The sequence below is a fragment of the Sinocyclocheilus grahami genome, unplaced genomic scaffold (assembly GCF_001515645.1).
Source record: "Sinocyclocheilus grahami isolate Dianchi unplaced genomic scaffold, SAMN03320097.WGS_v1.1 scaffold61.1, whole genome shotgun sequence".
Taxonomy (NCBI): domain Eukaryota; kingdom Metazoa; phylum Chordata; class Actinopteri; order Cypriniformes; family Cyprinidae; genus Sinocyclocheilus; species Sinocyclocheilus grahami.
In genome coordinates this window covers 271,273-296,589 of record NW_015505240.1, presented here as the reverse complement: position 1 = coordinate 296,589, position 25,317 = coordinate 271,273, and the positions used below count along the sequence as shown (strand labels likewise).

At 36.5% G+C, this 25,317-nt stretch overlaps 2 protein-coding genes across 2 annotated transcripts in view; both read left to right on the top strand.

Annotated features, from left to right (window-relative positions):
- Nucleotides 1-6,224, top strand: part of specc1lb (sperm antigen with calponin homology and coiled-coil domains 1-like b) — a 32,174-nt gene extending 25,950 nt beyond the window's left edge. Inside the window, exons 14-16 of the mRNA XM_016271173.1 lie at nt 2,737-2,853; nt 3,455-3,514; nt 5,588-6,224. Coding sequence (XP_016126659.1) covers nt 2,737-2,853; nt 3,455-3,514; nt 5,588-5,677 — 267 coding nt within the window. The 3' untranslated portion in view covers nt 5,678-6,224. The remainder of the gene's footprint in view (nt 1-2,736; nt 2,854-3,454; nt 3,515-5,587) is intronic.
- Nucleotides 6,225-11,092: 4,868 nt separating this feature from the next.
- adora2ab (adenosine A2a receptor b) lies at nt 11,093-21,864 on the top strand. Its single transcript, XM_016271174.1, has 3 exons — nt 11,093-11,180; nt 16,211-16,931; nt 20,252-21,864. The coding sequence occupies exons 2-3, from the start codon at nt 16,609-16,611 to the stop codon at nt 21,270-21,272; spliced, it is 1,344 nt and encodes a 447-aa protein (XP_016126660.1). The 5' UTR covers nt 11,093-11,180; nt 16,211-16,608; the 3' UTR covers nt 21,273-21,864.
- Nucleotides 21,865-25,317: the final 3,453 nt, after the last annotated feature.

The following is a 25,317-nucleotide window of genomic DNA, read 5'->3' as shown; positions in this document are numbered from 1 at the left end:
CTCATTTCCGTTATTACAGTTAACAATGCGAAGTGATATGGAACTGTAATGCGGTCAAGAGAGCTGCCTGGAACTACGTTCGCTGTGCGTTTCCCTGAAAATAATTGCACACCTCATGTGCAATATAAATTAACTTGTATAATTAATTAAATTGTATAAATTAACCTTAATTTCTAATGATCCAACATAAATTATTCATAAACAAGAGTAGCTTTTAAATGAAAATGAATGTGATTGATAAATGTGGTAAAAGTACAGTTCATTGTGGTCATTGTCATGATGTCTAATACAACTAATGTTAACAAACTGATTTTATGGTTTGTGCTATGTTTTTTTTTTTTCCCCAAAACTTTGGCTGCTTGGATTGATATTTTGTTACATAATTACAATGACATTCATTCATCTTAAAGTGTGCCTAAAGTATCCTAATACTTTTTGGGGACACTTACTACGAAAAGCACTACCATAGTCAGTGGTCAGTATGCTAGCACAGATCTCTTGACAAATCAGGGCATCATTATCAGTATGAGACCACTTTGGTGCTCCACAGACCTGGGTCTGTTCCTGCCTCTCCATCCCCTGCTGCTGTGGCCCACTCTGACGAGCTCATCACTTCCTTCCACTCCACTCTCTGTGGGTTGCCACAAAGCTCTGCCAATTTATGCCATCCCTTTGCACGTTTACACTGGCCTGCCACATCTGATAAAGGCTGTTACTCTTTCTTTAAAATCTTTTTGCTAGAGGATGTGAGTGATAACATAATCTGAAAGAGTGCTTTTGGTTCTTTTGGAAACTCGAATGTAGATCAGAAGAATGGGTGAACAAATATCAGTTCCAGTAAATTGTCACCATACAGCCTACGTATTTCATTCTGGATTCCAGATATAACAAACAAAGCAAATCTTGGGATCAAAGAACACATATAATAGAAACGTAATGATGATTTTTAATGACGCTTGCTAGCTGCTTTACCATAATTGCACCTACATTACCTCTCAAAAATTTGGGATCGGTAAAGAAGACTCTTATATTCATGAAGGCTGCATTTTTTTGATCAAAAATACCGTGAAAACCATAATACTGTGAAATATTTTAATTTAAAATAACTGTTTTCTAATTGAATATATTTTAATATTTAACTTATTTCTACTGAATTTTCAGCATCATTGCTCCAGTCTTCAGTGTCACGTGATCCTTCAGAAATCATTCTAATGTGCTGATTTGATGCTTAAGAAACATCTCTTATTATTATCAGTGTAAAAAAACAACTTATAAAACGGATAGTTCCGGTCCTTGATTCTGATTGGTTGAGCCGCGTTCGAAGCTGTTGTAAATTACACTACAAACATACACCTTTGTTTACTTCTGTGTGTTGCTCGGCAACCACTTTGTTGGAACCACAACTGTTTCTGAGGAACTACATTGTTTGGTGGAAGAATACTATTTTTATTTATATCATTACACTTTATTTGTTTTATTCTGTGAAACCTTACTACGTATATGGAATAACCGGTTTATAAAAGCAATAAGCCCCGTGAAGCCGTGGTTTACAGTGAATTTATAATGGCTAAGGGGGCCCCTTAGCTGTTATAAATTCACTGTAAACCACAGCTTCTTGGGGCTTATTGCTTTATATGATACTTTTTTCCAGGATTCTTTAGCAGAAAGTTTAAAAGAACAGCATTTATTTGAAATATATATATTTTTTGTAACAGTGTAAAGTCTTTACTGTCACTTATAATGCCTCCTTGCTGAATAAACATTAATTTCTTTTTAAAAAAGGCTTACCAACCACAAACTTTTGAATAGTAGTCTATATGTGCAAATGCAACACGTGAGAGCTGTAGATCTGAGGAGGGCATTAGTTGAGCAAACGATGATGGCATTAATGAACGCAGAGCCTCTTTCCTGGTCACAACAACACCATAAATGGCCCCCAGTGAGTCAGATGACTACTTCCGTGTATGGATTGAAGCATGTGTGAAGTATGTTGATACAGATAAGCAAGGCTGTTGAACAAACACTTCAGCACAAGGCAAGACTGTCAGTAAGCGAATATGAATAAGTAGGTGAACACTGCTCCCAGAACAGCATTAAAGTTCAATTTGATTCCATTTTGTGGCAATGCGTGAGAAAATAGTTGGTGTGCAACAGATCTAGAAATCTCATCCATCAAGGTCTAGGTATTGTAAACATGTTATTTTTTTAAACGATTGTTACTTACTGTTTCTGACCCTGACCCAGAAATAGTGCATTTTATGTATGCGAGTCTACACAGAATTAACATTTATTTTCATGTATTCAGTGCTGATTATGAGCAGAATTTAGCTTAATATTGTATCACGTGTTCATGCTCAGTAAAATGACCTTATCTTTGGCTGAAAGCACTAAATAGGCAAAATGTTTACTAAACAAACAATGCAATGCTTGCGTGTAATGTAACGTACGTAGCAAGATAAGGTTTTTTGTCAACATATGCTTTAAGTGTCTTTAAATAAGATAGCATGCTTAATTGTATGAAAAGCAATGTTTCCAACGTTTGTGTAAACATTGAAAAAAGACATTATTTCTGTCAAGATTTACAGCTGTGGCTCTTAACTACACCCATAATGTCACAGGGACACCGAAAGATTCACTGTTTCATCAGTCCCCTGAATCACCCACCCAATTCCCTCAGTTCATCTACTGAAATTGTAATTATTGATCTTTTTTTCTCCTTCCTCCGCAAACATGCAGAACATTGACATCACCAACTTCAGCAGCAGCTGGAATGATGGGCTCGCTTTCTGTGCCATTCTTCACACCTATTTGCCGGCACATATCCCTTACCACGAGCTCAACAGCCAGGACAAGGTCTGTACGCTCACACGCATAAGACACGAACAGGGTGAATTCAGGTAAATTGGACAGCTTTTGAATTTGACTGAAAATTTGGTCCAGTTTACCTGAATTCACCCTATATGTGTCCCTGGACCACAAAACCAGTCTTAAGTCGCTGGGGTATATTTGTAACAATAGCCAAAATAAACATTGTGTATGGGTCAAAATGATCGATTTTTTCAAAAATCATTAGGATATTAAGTAAAGATCATGTTCCATGAAGATATTTTGTAAATTTCCTACCGTAAATATATCCAAACGTAATTTTTGATTAGTAATATGCATTGCTAAGAACTTCATTTGGACAACTTTAAAGGCAAAATTTCGATTTTCAAATAGTTGTATCTCGGCCAAATATTGTCCTATCCTAACAAACCATACTTATTCATGTATAAATCTCAATTTCAAAACTTTATGACTGGTTTCGTGGTCCAGGGTAACATATATTCCCTTCTCGAATATTGATTAGCACAACAAATAAAAAAAAAATATATATATATATATATTTTAGAGAAGACTTGCATATAATTCAATTCATTTATTGACATCAGTTCATCTTGCTTGTGTTTTGCAGAGGCGGAATTTCACTTTGGCTTTCCAGGCAGCAGAAAGTGTGGGAATTAAATCGACACTGGTGAGTTTAATATAAACGTCACAGCTAATTAATATATACATCATATTACAGTGCCTCAGAACCTAATTAAAAAATAATACTTTCTTTCAAGCAAGGATGCATTAAAATAATCAGAGGTGACAGTAAAGACATTTATAATGTTACAAAAGATGTCGATTTCAAATAAATGCAGTTCGGTTGAGCTTTTTGTTCATCAAAGAATCCTGGAAGAAATGCATCACAGTTCCACAAAAATATGAAGCAACACAACTGCTTTCAACATTGATAATAAGAAATGTTTCCTTGGCAGTAAAACAGCATATTAGAATGATTTCTGAAGGATCCTGTGACACTAGCTATGTTTCCATCACCCTGTTTTAATGCGCATTTTGAAGTATCGCATGAGAAACGAGTGATGGAAACCGCATATTTCGGAAAAAAAACTTTTCGCAAAAGTTTTTACTCTTGCTTGAGGTGGTTTTTGACGTGTGCGAAAAAGGGTTAATGCGAATAATGGGAGATGGAAACGCATTTTGCGAATAAATCCCGCATGAGCGTTCAAAAAAGTAATGTGACTTTGCGTTATGGCACAGCATAACCTGACTAACCAGCGGACTGATTTTGTTGCACAGCATCTGAAATGTTGTCATGGTCATTCTGAAGTGCCTGAGCAAAGCCTGTCGTCAAAGTATTTCTGTACAACTGCCTCCCAGAACAGTCCACCGCGACTGCGTTCCCAAACAGCTGACATTCACCTCCGAAAGCAAGACCGCATTTATTGTGTTTCGTCTACTCACTCAAAGCGCAAGTCATTTATTATATTTGTGAATTATTGTATTCAGTGGCTTCTCTTACTTTTCTTAGTGATATTTAATGCCAGTTTATCAGGAAGTGACGATTTTGTTCTCTCTGACTCGTTGGATGGAAACAGTGCTTGTTCGCAAATGTTTAATGCGATATTCCAATTTTGCGCATAAGTTAAATTCGCAACTTTGGATGGAAACCCGGCTACTGAAGACTGGGGTAATGATGCTGAAAATTCTGCTTTGCCACAACAGGAATACATTTATTTAAAATATATTCAAATAGAAAACAGATGTTTTAAATTGTAATAATATTTACTGTTTTTAAAAAATTGCTTTTTTAGAGTGTTTTTAATCAAATAAATGCAGCTTTGCTGAGCATATTTTTAAATGCATTTTAATAACTTTCCTGTCAGCGGAGGCATGTTTTATCCATGCCTTTTTAAATTTCTTAATGAAATTCTGTTGAAAATATATTATCTCAGTATGATGTACAGTCTCTTTGAGATCTGTTGAATAAATCATGTTTTGTTTTGAATTTCAGCATTAGTAGATGTTTTCCTAATTTTTCTCTCCACCCTGTTAGTAAATACTATCTGCAGCTGTAAAACATTAATGCAACCAACAATGACTTCACTTCGCTGACAATTTCTCATATTGAGCAAAATTTGTATTCAGTATTCAACTGTGAAGACTTCATCAATGCTCCTCCAAATTTATGATCTTTCAAGTGTTTTCTTGTCATAGCCTGTTTGATTACAGCTAATTTAGCCTTTTAGGTGTTTTTAAAATTAATGCTTTTATTCTTGTGATTTATTTTTTTTTTTTCTTCCACTTTGTAATTTCATTACCGTTCATTCTATATAAATATTATCTGATAAAATCATCTAAGATAAGCCTTTGTTGTTTTGTCTTTTTTGGGTTTCAACATGTCATGTGGTAAAAAGGGCAACACATACAAAGTTTGTATTACTTAAATAGACAGTGTAGTAGTAATTTCAAATTATTTAGCCGTTTCAGTGGAGAAAATGTGTTCCCTGTCTTGAAAAGAAGCAGCAGTATTTAATTCAGCACCTGTTATTAATTTACTGCTTTCATAAAGCTGTTTTGCAGTAAAACCGTGACTGCTAGTTTTGCTATAACAGTTGTGTTGTTTGCTCTTTGCTTAACAAGCTGTGGCAAGATACTTGTGTAACAGCACACAACGCCACATAGGTTGACACAACCATCATTTTTTCCTGACCACTTCCTCATGCCTTCCCCCATCTAACTCATTCTCTCTGTCTGACAGGACATTGGTGAAATGGTGCACACAGAAAGATCCGACTGGCAGAGTGTCATGATCTACGTGACGGCCATCTATAAGTATTTTGAGACCTGAGAATCTTCTTGAATTGCTGTATTGGCAGCTTCAGCCTTACCTCGGTTCGCCTTCCTTGCTGCGGAATGCTACTCCCAAGATGCTTACAAATTTCCCAGAGGTGAAAACACTTCGTCCAGTGTTTTCCCAAAATCCTATATGGCTGCAGAAACAGGCCAGATCCTGCTAAGCTTCTCTGAACAGCAGTGCTTTTGAAGAGAAGTGGGAAGTCGGTGGGATCATGAGCCAGCAACTTCCTTTAAGAACACTGCAACACTATTTAAAGTGTATTGTGCCAACCGAGCAACGAAAATGTGTATCTCAGAATACGATTGCCTTTGAAAGATGCCTTGTTTTCTAGTTTTCTCAGAAGGATGACCTCTCTATGCCAGTATTGGTCTTAGATTATCAGTATTTATTCCAAAGAGTGATACCACATCAGGCTTCGCCCACAAAAATGGTGTTTTCATTAGCCCGAATAAGCTAAAATCTGTCTCGTTTGATTTATTTAGTATTTTTTCTAATTAAAAAAACATCAAAGGAATAGTAGTTCACCCAAAAATGAAAGTATGCAGACAATTTATTCACCCTCAGGCCATCCAAGATGTAGATGAGGTTTTTTTTTCCTTCACTGAAATTGCATTACATCACTTGCTCACCAATGGATCCTCTGCAGTGAATGGGTGCCGTCAGAATGGATGTGTTGCTTACAAAAAAGGATTTGTTTCTAACAAATCTGGATTTTTTTTCTCTTCACAAGGGTTAATTGATGGACTGGATGATTACCTGTGGATTTTTGTTTTTTTATCAGCTGTTTGGACTCTCATTCTGACGGCACCCATTCACAGCAGAGGATCCATTGGTGAACAAGTGATGTAATGCTAAATTTCTCCAAATCTGTTCTGATGAAGAAACAAACTTATCTACATCTTGGATATCCTGAAGGTGATTAAATTTTCATTTTTGAATTTTCATTTTTTTCAACTCCATGTTTTTTTGTTTTTATACACTAAATGAAAGCTAATTTTGAATCTAATATGTAATTTGTAATGAAGCTGTTTGGCAAGACATGTTTTTTTCCCCCCCTCAATGCTCATTCCAGCTGATCTTCCATCACTGAAATAATATATATATATATATATATTTTTTTTTTATTATATATAAATATCAGCACAAATGAAATGCTTGGCTGCTTGTTTTCTGTGTTACAGGATATTTTTCAGCATTTCAGTTTTTTTTCGTCTAGGCACTACTAATCCTTATTTGACACATAAAGCCAGCTGGGTTCTGGAAGCTTGCTGATTCAGATTGAGTTTGTTTTATGGGTGTAAAAGCACAAATGAAAAAGGCTGAATGTGTATTCACTGATATGAAATGTGAAATAAGATGACTACAATCAATCCGCACTGTCAGCTCATGGTTAAATCATGCATTGTACCTCTCCCATTATATACTGTACGTCTGTCAAAGATAAGCCTCCGCACACAAAACCGAAGCCTTACATGGAAAAGGAAAAGCCAAAAGCACAATTGATAAACTTGCTATGCTGTCTTCAATGCACTGCTTTTTTAATATGTTTTTGTTTAGTGGCTAATTTGCAAATTCGAGACATCTTTGAAGGGATCAAGTGGGTTGCAGCAAATTTATGCCGCTAATCACAGCAGTTCAAAGTGAATTTTATGTCAAGGTCAAGTCATGTTTGTTGCAAAACTATAATTTATTCCATTTAAGTTACAGAGAGCTCTGTCGTGTTTTAAATGATAGATTTTGTTTGAGAATCCTCTGTGGTGCATCGGTTTGTTTATATGTGGAAATGTCATTGGCACTGACATTGAATTACCTAGAAAAGAGTGTTTTTGTTTGGATCTTCTTGTGAGATGTAGGTTGTGACCTAATATAGAGTTTGAGATGAAGATTTTGATTTGAAACAAATCACATCATATCTTGCTGTGCTTTCCTTTAAAACTTAATTTGTATTTGTATAAATCCTGGAATCCTTTTTTGACGCTACAAATACTTTGTTTTCACGAAGAAAGATTCCTAAAGCACTGTACGACATATCAAGGAGAGGAATTTGAAAAAAAAAATAAAGTAAGGTTTCCTGCTAGCAAGGTTTTGTGAGAACAATATTTGTGTGCACAAATACAGTCTCATATTTTTAAATCTGTTTAATGTGTTGACTTTATTTGTGAATATGGTTTTATCAATGTTTGTTGTAACCAGTGTTATTGTAAACTAAAACTGAAACTAAAATTATTAAAATCATAAAATATTATTAGGTGGAAAAGCTTCAACTTCAACAGAATTAGCAATGTGTTTTGGCAAGTAAATGAAATAAGTTTAAATTATTAAAACTGAAATAAAAAAATGAATTAAACCTAAATATAAAACAAAAACTAATAAAAAAATAAATAAAACTGAAAATATAAAAATAAAAGCTAATTTAAATAATAACTACTAGAATAGTAAATAATACTAAATGAACACTGGTTGTAACACCCTTCAATCTATTTTCTTCCCTATATCATTCATGTTTATTTAAACACTGATATATTGATATATTGATCTCTTCTTGGTCCTTGGGGTCATTCCTGGCACCTGTAAACAATTACTTTTACGGTACATAAATTCAGCACATTTCTGGTAGGCTTGAGCAGGTTTGTCCTTCTAGATCCAAAATTTTAAAGTCCACCTGTAGTCAAATATTTTATCCCTTAAAACTTCTCTTTGCTCATCAAAATGACATATTTAAATGCTTTTTCTTGTGAAAATAATTTTCTCATGCCTTAAAATAGTTTGAATGTACACACTTGCCTCATTTACTATACGCTGATCTATGAATATGCAAATTAGCCCCGCCTCCACTCAGTAACACCAGCCAGCACCTCCTGATCCACTGAACTGTAGTAAACGCCAAACAATGGCATACATGGATAATGACTGATAAAACTGTTTTTATGTAGCAAACCGAGGGCTGTTTCAAACCGCGTTTCTGTGACTGCCTTTGGGAAACTAGTTTTAAAGGGGTCATATGATGCGATTTCAATTTTTCCTTTCTCTTTGAAGTGTTACAAGCTCTTGGTGCATAAAGAAGATCTGTAAAGTTGCAAAGACTAAAGTCTCAAATCCAAAGAGATATTCTTTATAAAAGTTAAGAGTCAACCACGCCTACCTAAAATGGGTCGTTCTAACACGCCCCCACATGTCTACGTCACTATGTGGGAAGATTTGCATAACGCCGCCTAAATGTTCACGCAAAGAAAGAAGGCGTAACTTTTATTCTCGCTGTAGTATTGTTGCCGCCGCCGCCATGTAGTGAAGGCGCTGTGTGTTTCGTTGTGAAAGCGAAACTACTTTGTTTGGCCTTCCAAAAGAAGACGATATCGCTTCGTCATGCCTAGAGCTGATCCGTGCTGGTCGCTGAGGAAATTCTTCAACTTGGCGCTGTGGATCGCCGGATCGGCTTTCACCGCTTTGTCCAGCCCGGGGTCGTCACATGTGGTTGCCGCAGGCATCACAATATGATAAGTGGCGTAACATTTCCGTCACACGCTTGAGGAATTCGGCCAATCACAACGCACTGGATAGCTGGCCAATCAGAGCACACCTCGCTTTCAGACCGATGAGCTTTGTAAAAATCGACGTTTCAGAAAGGAGGAGAAACAATAGTGTACAGTATGTGGAAAATAATGTGTTTTTAACCTTAAACCTCATAAACATTTCATTACACCAAATGCACAAAATAATGTTCTTTTTTCCTTTAAGGAGAAAATACTCAGCAATGGTGTTGATTAATGGATTGGCACATGGTTTGTCTAAAAGCATATTAAAAACACCACATAGACAAATAAACAACAAAAAACTTGATTTTCACTACAAGGGGACTTTAAATCCAAGATGCTTTAGTGTACAGGCACGAGTTAGAGCTCAATAGCACACACCACTTTTAAATTAACCTCATAGTATGTAGGTTATTCCAAGGGCACACAAGCATAAACCTGTACAATGGATGGTAATCTGAACTTCTTTCTGTTTTCTTTCTTTCCTCCTTTTTTTTTGGAATACAACCTTTCCTGGAAGTCATGCATAGCACTTATGGGAAGAATCAGAAATGGGGGAAATAATCATCTAAACTACCCCTTGTCTTGTGGAAAGAAAGAAGTGAGCCAGCAAAAAAGGTCTATTTACACAGCTGTACTCAAGAACTTCCTCCTACTACTAAAATAACCTTTCATTTTCACACCTATTGTGTCTGGCACTCTGAGGTAAGTGTCTATATTTGTGCCGAGGGCTTTCTGCATGCATAAACAAGGCTGTAGCCTGTAGTAAAAGGTGAGAATGAAGGCTGTGATTTGATTTACTGAAGGGCCACAAAAAAGTCTTGGCTTATGTATTAGATCAAGAAATGTCATTGCAGTGTGTGCTGCCTGCGTGCTTTAATGAAGTCCTTGGTGGGTGGACCTCAGCCTCTGGTTTGCTGATTACATACATTTATCTTCATGTGGCCCTGAGGTGAAGCAGGATGTTTCGGCGGTACGTGAGAAACCACACAACCTCACGGCACCCATCAGGTCCCTCACTTCCTTATCTTCACGTACGTTTACATCAGCCATTGTATTGTCTGCGTGATTTCAAATCGGGCTCACTAACGACGAAAATAGCATACACACGAAAAGATTCGAAGTCGATTCCTCGGATACAATATATTTTGTAAAAATGCAGTCAGGTTTCACTGTAGCCTAAACGGCATACCAGATTTTTTTTTAAAAAATGACTTTTTATGTCATTATAAAACAAGATTATCTGCACGATTATCGCAAAAGAATAACTAAATAAGTAAAAAACTCACACATCATATTCACCTAAAAATTGGCCTACCATAGTAACTATTTAGGCCAATTATTTTTACTACTGGAAAGTATTGATCTATGTGACATTCATCTTCATATATATTTCATATAGGCCTATGCACTGTTTATTAGTTATTTAAACAGTTTTATTTACGTATTCTTTGCTTCTTTTATTTAAATAATTTCTTTAGTTATTTATGATAGTGTGCTGGCTAATCCATTTGAACTTTTATTGTAACTGCATTGACAGTATGACAGCATGATGAAGAAGTTACCACCCACAATGGTCTTGTAGGGAGGGAAGCATCGTGTTTAATGTACTTTGCATAGCTCGAATAATCAAACCGCGGAAACCAATCAGGCGTGGGTCTCTTTTTCTCACGGCGCGTGAGTGTCACTGTGACAGCACGCGCACTTGTCTGTGGCCACCACAACTCCACAGAGCGAAGGGAAGCTGCGACTCAACTCGCCTTTGCCCTGACCAGACACGCTCAGAGTAGTGCGTTTGTGTATTACTTTGTCAGGGTGATAAAACGTGGGGAGTGATTTGGTTTACACTCATATTTTTAAATTCAGTTTTGGATTTGAATTCTCTCACATTCAGAGAATTGTCAGAATGCCCGCGGAGAAACCTACAACTCAGGTGCGCGGCGGAAACATTGTACACAGCTAAAGTGAGTAACGGAAGTATTCTTACATTGTAAACAGTTAGTACATGTATTTGTTTACTAGTAACGTTTGTGATTTAACTGAAAGTATTGAACTTTGTTAGCCTACTAGCCTAAGTTTGTCAGCCTGTCAGTCCAGAGGGAGTCTGAATGGCATAGTTTGCTCATTCTAAACTATGAATTCATAAGTTGTATTAATTAATGTCATAAGTGTATTGTGTATTTTTACAGTGGGCATAAGTAGTTCACATGACAAGCAGTCACAGCAGTCTCCAACAATGTGATATGTTCATGTGATGTAATATTTCCATCTAAAAACAACTTTAAGAGCATTTTTCCCCCTAATTTTCTTCCATCTCTTTTTAAGTATTATGCTATACATGAACTTTTATGACCTCATTTTATCTGTGAAGCTACTGAATTATTTATTTATTTATTTAAAAAATAATTTACCTCACCTCATTGCCATAAATGCTGATTAAAACGGGTAACATTTTTTTAAATGTTATAACCAGCTAGAGCATTTCTAATAAACACCTTACCTTATAGATAAATACAATTCTTAAAGATTTTAATTAATGTTTTTAAGCAAACGTTTAACGTTTCATATACATGCCTATCTACATAAATCCATATATGGAATGATTTACAGAAAAGTGATGTAATTTACAAGCTATATAAAGCATCCTTTTCTGCTGTTCTCTACATAAATATGCAGTTGTTAAGTTGTACTGTTGTTTAAAATAACCACCTGTGTTGGTTATTATACGTGTGGTTGAAATTTCACATAATTCTGCCACAAATAGCTCATAATGTTTCAGACGTTGTTTCTCTGTTGTGTAAATGATTCAACACTCATCTAGATGTCTGTTTTTTCTTAAGAAAAAGTTTTTGTAATCAGCAATGTGTTTCTCTGATGTTATCCTACCCATTGAAATTACTTGTGATGTAGTTACCTGAAAATGTGCATCTTAACTAGACAAGAATTACGTTACAATGACCAAGATAACTGTTAAGCATGCTTTCTGAATGACAGATAGGCGTGCAGTGCACTCTTATCATAGTGCCCAAGCCCTAAGCATAATTTCCTGTTACACAGAACATGCTCGCTGAGCATCTGTCAAACAGTATTTCTGCATTCCCACCCCTTTTTTTTTATTTAATTTAATTTATTTATTTTTTATTAAAGACGTGCATGATGTGACTCGTGAGGGACCTTGTATATTATTTTCAGTCCGGCCATCATATGCTTAATATTATGATACTTCATCACGGTTTAACCAGTAATGGAAAGTACCTTGTCTTAAAGGGATAGTTCACCCAAAAATGAAAATTCTGTTTTTACTCGCCCTCATGTCATTTCAAACCAGTAAGACCGTCGTTCATCTTCGGAACACAAATTAAGATATTTTTGATGGAATCTGAGAGCTGTCTGACCGTGCATAGACAGCAACGCAACTGAAATGTTCCCAAGTCCAGAAACGTAGCAAGGAGATCTGTAAAATAATCCGTGTGACATCAGTGGTTCAACCACAATTAAATGAAGCTACGAGAATACTTTTTGTGCGCAAAAGAAAAAAAAATAACGACTTTATTCAACAATTCGTCTCCTCCGCATCACCCTGATGCCATTTTGGAGAATATCCTCTGGACGTAAACAACGTATGCTGTTCTGTGTCAGCTATTTATTTTTTTTATCTTTTTCTTTTGCGCACACAAACTATTCTTGTTGCTTCGTATAATTGCGGATGAACCACTGATGTCACATGGATTATTTTACAGATCTCCTTGCTACGTTTCTGGACTTGGGAACATTTCAGTTGCGTTGCTGTCTATGCAGGGTTAGACAGCTCTCAGATTCCATCAAAAATATCTTAATTTGTGTTCCGAAGATGAACGAAGGTCTTACAGGTTTGAAACGACATGAGGGTGAGTAATTAATGACAGAATTTTCATTTTTGGGTGAACTAACCCTTTAATGCACAGGAAGCATTTTGTAGACTGATGCATGCGGATGCAAAAGTTGTTAAAATGCAACATGTCAGGACTGTGCTTTGGAAACAATTTGTCATTATATCACTTGAGGGAGTCTACAGCCATACCAAAGTCACGCTGTGCTATAAAAAGCAAACAGCAACACTAAAACACAGAGGAAGAGTGACTGTGACTTTAATCATCGCATTTTTGTGCCTGATCAAACAGACTGGAGCTAAAAGATAAGAAATCTCTAAAAAAAAAAAAAAGATAATGTGCTCTACCATGGAAGGCATGTTGCAGTTACTCAATTCATTCTACATAGGCCTACACAAAACCACAATAAATGACCCAACAGAGTCAGTGGAAACAGCACAACTGTTTTTTAACAATAATACAAAATGTTTCTTGAGCACCAAATGAGCATATTAGAAAGATTTCTGAAGGATCATGTGACACTGAAAAGTAATGACTGCTGAAAATTCAGCTGTCATCACAGGAATGAATAACATTTAAAAAATGTATGGAGGTAAAAAGTTATTTTAAAGGGGACATCGGATGCCCATTTTCCACAAGTTCGTATGATTCTTTAGGGTCTTCATGAAATGTCTGTAACATACTCTGCTTAAAAGTTTTTGTGTAAAAAACAAAACCCTTTTTACCTTGTTAAAAACAGCTCTGTTCACAGCGACTCATTTTGGTGCATGTCTCTTTAAATGATAATGAGCTAGTGCTCACCCCACCCCTCTTCCCCGTGGGGCGTGTCAACACAAGACACATGAATCGTATATGTATATGGCTAGGGATGCACCGATACCGATACCGGCTCCTGTACTCGTACTCGTACTCGTTAAAATGCCCCAATACCAAACGCCGATACCACACAGCATGTGTTAAGTTCCATATTCAGACAATGAAACACCGACAACAGAACAACAGACATCAGAATGGAGTTATTAGAGATTAAGGATGTCTTTGAAATATATGTATGCAATGAATATAATGTTAAACATTCAGTATTGACTGTATAGCTGATGTGCGCGAGCTGATAAGCAAAGCACGCTGAGTGGATTGAAAGCGCGTTGACGCGCGAGCTTGTCGAGTGAATATACCTTTTTCACAGACATCACTGGAAAGTTTGTAGTTCGGTCGGATACGTCAAAAACAAGCAAGTAAAACAATGCACAAGTTACTTGACGGTAGGGAGAGAGAGAGAGCGTGCGCACAATTCTGTTGTGTGATCTTTGATGTTCACTCACTTAGCACACGCAACATTTGGATCAAAACTCCAAATTGTAAAAATAAGATCATTTATAGGGGCATTCACTATAAATGTCATTTATTTTTAACCTTAGGCATACACGACTTTCTGGCGAAAGTGAAACTAGCAGCTTGTGTGAAATGCGTACTATTCTGCATCAGTACAAATACGTGCACGCGTTGCGTGTGTTTTGCTTGCTTGAGTGTTTCTGCATTATATGAGTGGCTTTGGAATATATATCGCAGCACGTTTCAGATGAAAAAAAACGCGACTTCTATTTCGGAAAATATCACAGTTAGGAGATTTATAACGAGTGGTTCCCTGCATTATTACAGCAAAGCGCGTGATTACAGTACTGAGCCGCTGCAATGGAGCAGCTCTAATGCTATTAAATTAAAGATGATGTACCATAGAGCAAAAAATGAACAGTGAAAGTAACAAAAACTTGTAAAATACATTTTAATGGGCATAATTAAGTGTGAAAATAACCAAAGGATATACAGTCAAACCAAAAATTATTCAGAGACCAGATATCATTTTTGATATTTTTTTACTAGTGGGTGCAGGACACTATAGTTCATTTATGTATGTGAGGATAGCAAAATAAAGTAAACTGTGACAAATCATACCCAAGATTTCTTCATACAGTGGACTACCAATAAAACTGATACAAATTTGGGACCAAAAATTATTCAGACTGAGTCTGGGGGAAAAAAAATGACGTTCAGGTTTGCTTGAAGCTGGATGACAGCATGCCCAGGAGACTACAGGCTGTCATTAAGGCTAAGGGTTGCCCAACTAAGTATTGATAGTTGTGTAAATACTGTCATACTAACAGCTGTCAATTTTTTTGGTTGATTGTAATCCATTACATACCTTTCTATCAAATTTATCTAACATTATCAAGCTGAATTTGTTCTGACTCAGTTTAACTCTGAGTTCTTGTTATATTTTATTTCCATTTTCTAAACTATAGCGAATAAACTGTGATAATGTGAGAAATGTTGAAGGTGTCTGAATAAATTTTGGTTTGACTATCTATTTGATAAATGAAGTCAACCAACTAACATTATACATACTCTTTTGGTTTCTGTACCCAATATTTAAAAAATGTACAAATGCAATAAAATATTGGTATCGGTACTCGGTATCGGCAAGTACCAAAAATAAAAGTATCGGTATCGGGCGAGTACTGGAAAAAGTGGTATCAACGCATCCCTACCAGAAACCCAACTAAATGCAAAAAAAAGCTTTAAAAAGTGGAAATTTAATCTGGTTTTGACTCTTTAAATTGTAATAATATTTCACTGTAGTTTTAATCAAATAAATGCTGCCTTGGTGAGCATAAGAGATTTACAGACCCCAAACTTTTGAACGATAGTGTATGTTGGGTATAATATAAAATAAATAACTGATAGTAATTACCATTTATTCATTTAATAAAGGAAAAACTGATCCATTCCATGTAGAAAGTCCTTGAAACATGAAAGCAGAATCACATGAATGGGTACAAAAGAATACTTGTTCATAATTCTAACCCAACAATAGCAAAGGAACTGCAAAGTTCAACTGTTCACATCCTAGAAACTAGTGGAGGAAGTGCTGTCCGGGTCTTGTGATAAATAGCAGGCATGCACAAATATTTCATTCATATTTGTGGAGTCTTTCTCAAAACGAAAGCTTATTGTTGGATTTAGCCTGTCATCTTTTGATGGAGACCTCCTGTTTGAGAGATGGATTGCTTTTGTGACCCAAAGAAGTTGATCTTTTATTGTGTGATATGATTGTTCTTTTTTTATAGGGTAAGAAGTCCCAGTAAAGGTCTACCAGAGCTGCTTCATTCAATCTAGCAGCTGTTTCCATTAAGACTTTCAATGAAAGGCTGAAGTGAGCTGGACCTAAGGGACATGCTGGTGAACGGGTAAATCAAGATTTACAGAGGGGTGTCACCATTAACCCTACAGTCACCTCCCCAAAGTGACCCCCAAAGTGACTCAGCAGCTGATACCAGGTTATTTCTATACCCTTATTTCTATTCAAAAAGAGATATCATACATTCAGGAGGAATGGTCAGATTGGCTTGTCCTCACACCTATTGCGGGAGCCATTGAGTGGCGGAGTTAAGTCCCACTGAGCAATTATCGGGAGCACAACTATGTGTGTCTCTGAGGATGTCCTTTCACACTGGTTGATGGCACCATGTCTTCGCTCGTCTACATTGTTCTTGAGCTCCTGATTGCAGTTTTGGCCGTGGTGGGGAACGTTCTGGTGTGCTGGGCCGTCTGCCTTAACAGTAACCTCCAGAGCATCACCAACTTCTTCCTGGTGTCACTGGCCGTGGCAGACATTGCAGTGGGTTTCCTGGCCATTCCATTTGCTGTCACCATCAGCACGGGCTTCTGCAGCCATTTTCATGGATGCCTCTTCATAGCCTGCTTCGTGCTGGTTCTCACACAGAGCTCCATCTTCAGTTTGTTGGCCATTGCCGTGGATCGGTACATTGCTATCAAGATCCCATTGAGGTGAGTGAATGGTTGTGTTGTGAGTTTCAGGTAATAGCTGAAGGCTTTTGGTAAGAAGAGGATTACTGATCATATGGTTGCTTGAAAGATTACTTAAACTTACAGTTTCCCCATAGCAGGAACATAAAGACCAAAAGAGTTTCCTATATTTGCATGACCAGTACATTCACAATTGGTTATTATTAAAGGTAAAAATTTATCAAAACTTGTATTGAAGACCACACAGAATTACAGTTTGTCTGTTTGTCCAAATAATGGAAGATGGGGGGTCTTTTTTTTTTTTTTTTTTACTTTTTGAATGCAATTTTTATACTATCTGGTACTGCAGAAATTACACTCAACCCAAACCTAATATATAGTTCACTAAAAAATTTAAAGTCTGTCATCATTTACTCAACCTCATGTCATTGCGATACAAAATATATTGAAAAATGTGGGGAAGAAAATGCAATTTGTCCATAAAATTAAAGTTAGTAGAGTACAGAGTTTTTTAAATTCCATTGACTTTCATTGTATGGACAAAAATAGTTATTCAAACTATCTTCTTCAGAAGAAAGATCATACCGGTTTGGAACAACTTGAGACCCATTGTCTATGTGCCTGTGTTTGTGTGAGTGTTTACATGTGTATTTAATCAAATGTTATGTGTTTGCATTTTGCAGATATATTATTCTCTTATCTGTATTAGGCCTATTTGTATTTTGCAAATGTTTTGATATGAGGTTAAAGGCTCCTACACTGTGTGACTCTCTCTGCCTTTCTCTTGATAATGGGCACAACATACACTGCAATTCCCTCAGATACATGCAATTTCCCTTTTAATCACTCTTTCTCTGCTAGCAGTGAGGGGATTTTTTTTAGTAAATATGAGTCATGCAGCTTCACACTGTTGACAGATGTTTTAAGAATAGTTCATTTCAGTAGAGCCAAACCAATAATCAATACATATCTGGCACCATGTTGTAATATAGTGACATACAAAGAAGCTACAAACATGTCACACCGCACAGGAATCTATCTATCTATCTATCTATCTATCTATCTATCTATCTATCTATCTATCTATCTATCTATCTATCTATCTATCTATCTATCTATCTATCTATCTATCTATCTATCTATCTATCTGTCTATCTGTCTGTCTGTCTGTCTTTGTTACAAAACTTTCAAATCTATCTAAATATGACTTGGGTCTCTCTTTTAGTGTAAGCCTAGGGGATTTTCAGCCGTTATATTGTCCATCAGTTGTAAATCATAGGTCTGATCCCTTAAAAAAATAATAGCACACCTCTGCACAATGAGCCGCATGATTTGTGGTATCATTCATTGTCTGTAGCACAAACGGTGTGGGAGTTTAATACTTAGGTTTAGGGTTTTTTCAAAATAAGTAGTGTAGTATATGCACTCTTTATTTAGTGATTAAAATGCATAAAAAAGTGATACTTGAAAGTGACGTGTATCCAAGTATGGTGTCCCATACTTGGAATTTGTGCTCTGCATTTAACCAGTCAAGTGCACACACAAAGCAGTGAGTAGTGAACACACACCGTGAACATTTGTGCCTTTGGGTTACAAGTCCAACTCTCTAACCATTAGGTCACGACTGCCTTAGTATTTACTGCTTACAGTAATATATCTCAGTCCAGTGATATTTATCAAAGCACGGCTTCTTTAAACATAATTTACTTAGGATTGTAAAGGCAACCACTCTAGAGGCTTTAACGTGGGGCATTTTGCACTCCAGTTGAACATTGTAATGGTTATTCTTAAATGCTCTGGCACAGCAGCTCTCAGCAGCACTTTTCAGTAGCTGAAGGGTGTGGGACTTTACCACCCGCCTGCATAGAGGGTGTGATGCACATTTCTGCTCATGGTGTAGATTGAGCCACCCGAAGCATTGTAAGAGAACAGCAGTGACAGCAAAATCCCCAGCAGGTGTTGATTACATAAGGTCTGCCGGCTTCCAGTCTCTGTGGGTGTGTGAATGAGGTACCAGTAGTACTGGAGCCCTGTAAGTCCTCTGGGTTTAATGAAGCAGCCACTGTTGTTCTCGATGGGCCTGATATAAGCCCAAGGATTTTTGGAACAATTGACGTTTGACCACCATTTCGAACTGTTGCCATTGGCAAAGGAAACATGTAGCAGGGCTGTCTGCATGATGGGATGTTTGAAATGCATAACGGCAGTGGATTTTGCACAGCTGTATTCCAAACTATTTGTTAACTGATGCTTATACAGTTGCATACAAAATATGCGATAATGTATTATAGCACTTAACGTTTAGTTCTAGGTTTTTCAACCAGGGGTCTGTGGGGGTCTCAATATAGTAATGTTCTTAATGAAACTTATAGTTTTACCATTAATTATTTTTTATATTTGGGGTCTGTGAGATTTTCCTGCAATAGCTATTCAACATACCTCCAAAACTACAATTTAATGTACTTCAGCACAACCATTGTAGTCTGACTCCTAAACAAATAACAATTATGTACTTTTTAGTGAATCAAAAACATATAGCACAACCAGTATAGTCTGAATCTTGAATTAATGACTTTTAAATGCTGGTTCCTTTCAGAGAATCAAAAACATACAGCACGACCAGTGTATTCCAACTCCCGAATTAATAACTTTTATGAGCTGGTTCTTTTTAGGGAATCAAGAACATACAGTACAACCAGTGTAGTCCAACTCGTGAAATAATGAATCTTACGAGTTGGTTATTTTAAGTGAATTAAAAACATAAAGGCACATGTGTTATAACATGTTTGTTTGTTTAGCTTTGTTCTTTAATAGTTAAGGTGGAATAATTGGATTGCATTTATGCCACCTCTAAAAAGTTTTTAATCTTTTGCTCTTGAAAACCCCTGATTTAATCGAACAATTCAATTCTTCTCATGGTTTTCTAATTATATCACTGAAAAGATTAAGGTTAAGTCATACAAAAAACAAGGCCTGTAAGTATTATTTTAAGAATAGGCACAATACAGGTGAAATATATGCTTCTTATTAGCTCATATCCTGGTATTTTGCACTTTGGCAGCAATTACCAAAGCATAAACACCTAAACAATGGACATATCCCAGGAGCAAAGTCAGTGCATGCATGTGTGGATTTGGGAAAAAAATGGCGAAGCCTTTTCCAGCCCTGCCAGTATTCACGCAGTGTGTGCGCACAGAACAATACATAATATTAACATATTTTTTGAGGCAGATAGAGTTGTAATATATGACCAAACTTTGCATGCTTATCACTATAGTGCTCCATAGCATACTTCCTTCCAAAATTGCTGTCTCATGTCTGTTTTTGATTGTCTTGCTAAGGTACAACAGCCTCGTCACAGGCCAAAGAGCCAAAGGCATCATTGCGGTATGCTGGATACTTTCAGTGGTCATCGGCTTGACCCCCATGCTAGGCTGGAACAGACGTGTCGCCGCGGGAACCAACAGTTCTTGTCCTCAAGGTATGACAGAGTGCCTGTTCGAGAAAGTGGTCACCATGGATTACATGGTTTACTTCAACTTTTTCGGTTGCGTCTTGATTCCGCTATTTGCCATGCTGGCCATCTATGCATGGATCTTCATGGCTGCCCGTCGCCAGCTCAGAAAGATGGAGCAGAAACTAGTACACTTGCAAGGACATGGCCACAGGGAGGGATCCTCCTCCCAGTCCACCCTGCAAAGGGAAGTCCACGCAGCCAAATCACTGGCAATCATCGTGGGCCTCTTTGCTGTTTGTTGGCTCCCTTTGCATATCATTAACTGCTTCACACTGTTCTGCCCACAGTGTGATCGACCTCAGAACTGGGTCATGTACCTGGCCATAATGCTTTCACATGCTAATTCAGTAGTGAACCCGTTTATATACGCCTACCGAATACGTGACTTCAGACACACCTTCCGAAGGATCATCCGACAGCACTTCCTGTGGCATGAAAACAGACTGCCAATTGGTAACAGAAACAAAGGCATGACTGCTTCTTCTGCGCCGATTAGTGTGATTGAGACTTCTTGTACAGTGTCCAATGGCTATGTGTTGGATGCCAATCCCATTCCTGGCATGGTTTCCTGTGACAAATTTACAAAGCAAATGCCATCAAAAACCTCAAAGCCTCAAACGGAATTCCAAGACTTAGGATACAGCTTAAATGGAACTTTGGAACACTCCTTTCCCGCCAGTTCAACACAGATTTTCTCATTACATACCGGGGAGGAAGTTCACTCCATCAGGGACCATGTAGAGATCATGACTGTAAAAGACTGCAGTGCAAATACTAACGTACATGTCAGATGTCTGGTACCCATAAGGACAAGCAACTCATCTGATCTTGCAGAAGTGTCATGACACACACTTCCTTTTATTCCTCAGAAAATACCTGAATGAAGCTTGTTTCATTCTTCATGAAGTAATCACTGATCTGAATTGTTGTGCTAGTGAGGGTGACTTCACTTACAGTACTATGAAGGGTTAGGAAAGATAAAACTATGTGAGGATCACATAACTCCTGTGGGAACGCTCACTATATCAATTCCAGGAATTCCTACTTGTCTTTGCAGTCAAACACCCCTAATGGTGTTTCCAGATTTTCAGACCTCATGAAGAACGTGTTTGCTGACATTGTAGAGCATTTTCAAAGCTTATATGTTTCCAAGGAGCTTTATTAAAAGAGCATTGTTTCCTGGTCAAAGTGGGAGAGGCCTAATGGATTAAATCAATATTCTGGGGAATTCAGCTAAATCTGTCATGACCGTGCCATAAAAGACCTTGATGTGTGGCATGTTTTAAAGTATGAAGTATCATCTTTCTCTTCTTTTTTTTTTAGTAGGAGTTTGTCCAAACTGAGAACATGTACAGTCAATACAACTGCCAGAGTCTCTGTAGTGTTTTAAAACATAGGGCTGCAAGATTTGCGGAAAAAAATTGTATTGCAATTTTTTTGCTAAAAAAATGCGATTTTAAATGTGGTTTAAAAAAACTCCAGGTTTATACATCAGTATGACTATAAAAAGTAAAAAATAATTATATGATTATTATTATTACTACATAAAAAATAAGATATATTAGTAATAATACTTCACTGTAAAATAAGAAAATAACATAGTAATATATATAATAATAATAAATGCATGTTATAAGTGACCTAAACTGGAGTTTGCTGCATTTACTGTGAACCAAGCTGCTGAAAACACCGGGTTATGAGCTGCTTGCCTGTAAAAGAACACAGTGCCATGATTCACAATGAAACACGTAGCATATATGCATTATTATATTAATGAATGTATTTAATTAAATCACAGCCTTTGCAATTTGATAATCACACTAAGCCATTTTGCGATTTCAGTTTCATTTCAATTAATCATGCAGCCCTATTAAAACATGACCAAACTGAATACTATACTGATTGTAAGCATGTGTTAATATGTCAAGAAATGTACTAAATAAAACAAAGCTATACCTAATTTTGCACAAATACAGTTTATGAATAGTGATGTATAAAATCTTATGTTTGATTAGAATCACATGCAGACATCAATGATCCATTAAATCAATATCAGTAGTCCATAAACAGCTGGTTTAAGCCATAAACTGTCTGTGTAACATCAAGTGGACTTCTTGGTGCTCAATAAAGTGGACTTTGATTCTCATTTTAATGATCGCATTTTCCAGAAGAATACAAGTATAAACAATAATGAGTCACAAATGGTATGTCAAAATGAGCACTCGTGTGTAATAGATTTATTTAGTCTACAACACAACATAATGATTATAGGGATCATAAAGTTCTTGGAGGATGTAGGACAGTGCTGTTTAATCCCCACTTCTGACACGCACACATACGAGCACAATCGTGGACCCCTACACAGACCAGCTCTGATTGTATTTACAGAGACACTGGTGACGCCAGCAGCCGGCCTAATGCAAAGGAAATCAAATGAACGGGCGTTTGATGATCCCTTAAACTGGACCATTACACTTCCATTTTCCTTATTAAAAAGCTCTAGAGTGGGAAAAACCTGCACTATATACATAATACATATATTTCACACACGGGAGTCGACATTTCTGTATGTGTAACTGTCCATTTATAGAAGGCTAGAGTCTAGAGTAACCATTCATAAAAATGGAACAAGTGAGCTAGACTTTTGTGTTTTTATATCCTTGATCAATATTGCCTCTATATATTTGGCCTACGCTGAATGATCAGGACCTGTTGAGCCAACACATTTAACACATCCATTAAGTTGTTTTAAATCAGCAGACATTCTCATATTTTCCTATTTGATATATTATAGATATTATAGATATTTTCATAATATTAGATAGATAGACAGACAGATAGATAGATAGATAGATAGATAGATAGATAAAATATTACATTTAATATATTAACAGAAAACAGTTATTTTTAATTGTAATGATAATTCACAATATTATTGATCAAAATAAAGCAAACATTATATAAAAAAGTTTGATGGTGCAATGTGTCCAGCATTTGGTTATAGTACACTCTAAAAAATGCTGGGTTAAATACAACCCAGTGCGGGTCAAATATGGACTAACCCAATTATAAAGCAAACATTATATAAAAAATATATAGTAATATTTCACAATATTGCTTATTTTATATATATATATATATATATATATATATAAAATGTTTATGTATGTATGTATAGTGTATATCAGTTCAAATCTACTGGTTTGTTGATTCTAGCTGAGAAATGTCAGTCAGCTCAGCAGTGGCATGGTTTGATTTTGTGTTGAGAGCACCATTTTTAATGAGACAGATGTTCTTTACAACAACGAACCTCCAAGCTTACGCAGTAATTTATCTCCTTCCATCATGAATGCTTGTAGTGTAAATCGGTTCGGAGTGAAGCTAACAGACTGTCAGCTTGTCACATAGATCAGCAGCAGCTGGCAGGTTCATTCTGCTGCTAAAATGAGGTTTGAAGACATTGCTGAGAGTTACTGTGTAATAGGTGTACTGTGCTTTTCGGTGGTTGCAATGTCAAATGCTTTTTAGCCATATATTATTTATATACTCCCAAATTTGTTAGTTTTTACTCAAATTTTGTTGGATCGTCTAGTTTATTTTAGTACCATTATCAATCCAAGCGGATGAATATAAACTTTATTTAGGTTTATATTCAATATTAACCTAAGTAGAAGGTTTATATTGAAAATAAATTATTCAAATATCCAATTCAAGATAATCAAAATAATTTAAATATCCTCAAATCACTGAGTCCTGTTTGTGTGTTTGGTGTTTTTTTTTTTTTTTTTTTTTTATAAATAAACCAGGTGGCTGAACGTGTTAATGCTTTTCATGGGAAAAGCATAAGATGAAACCACTAACTGTTTGTCTTTCCTTTGCAGTCGCAGCAAGGGGCAGAGGTCGAGGAGGACCAGGAGGAAGGGGAAATATTTTCCAGAAAAGACGATAATGTGAATCCTGTTTCAATCACGGTGTCATTTTGTACAGTTGTTTTCTTAAATGAGAAATTGTGCTTATTTTTTTTATTTTTATTTTTTTGGGTTTGGTAAATTTTGGTGATCTTGTTGATTTTGCAACCTTTTTTCACTTTTCTCATGTAATAAAGCTGTTTACTTGCATAAAAGGTCTGTTTTTAGTGCTGCTAAACCAGTCATTCCTTAATTGTAACCGATAAAAATCTATAAACACCTCAACACTTTGGTTTATTTTGGTCGGATGAGAGAAAAAGTTTAAGTTGGGTGAAATTAAGATGTTTTACATGGTTTTTCTTTTTCTTTTTTTTTCTTTTTTTTGAATTTTTCTGTTGTAATTCATTTATAACCAGGAGGAGTGGAAAATACTGAAATTATATAGTGAAAATATGGATTTTATCTCAGATTTTGCTGACACACAGGTTTGTTTTTGTGAAAAGTGGGGACATCCCATAGGTGTAATGGTTTTTATACTGTACAGACTGTATATTGTATTGCCATACACTAAACCTACCCCTTACAGGAGACTTTGTGCTATTTCAGATTTTCAATACACCATTCTGTGTGATAAGTGTTTTGAAAAGTGGGGACATGGGGTAATGTCCTGAAAAGTCACCTTCTCCTTGTAATACCTATGTCATACCTTTTGTCATTATACAAATTTATGTCCTCATTTGTCACAAAAACGCACACACACACACACACACGTGTCCTGATTATGTGGTGCTCTAGAACAGTGGTTCCCAAACCTGTCCTGGAGGCCCCCCTGCCCTGCACCTTTTGTATGTCCTTATCTAACACACCTGATTCCACTCATTAGCTCGTTAGTAGAGACTGCAAGAACTAAACTGGGTGTGTCTGATTAGGGAGACATACAAAATGTGCAGGGCAGGGGTCCTCCAGGACCGGTTTGGGAACC

Excerpts from the sequence above, each read along its gene's own strand:
- adora2ab (XM_016271174.1), top strand. The coding sequence starts at position 16,609 with ATGTCTTCGCTCGTCTACATTGTTCTTGAGCTCCTGATTGCAGTTTTG. Across the intron at positions 16,932-20,251 it reads GCTATCAAGATCCCATTGAG|GTACAACAGCCTCGTCACAG; the intron begins GTGAGTGAATGG and ends TGTCTTGCTAAG.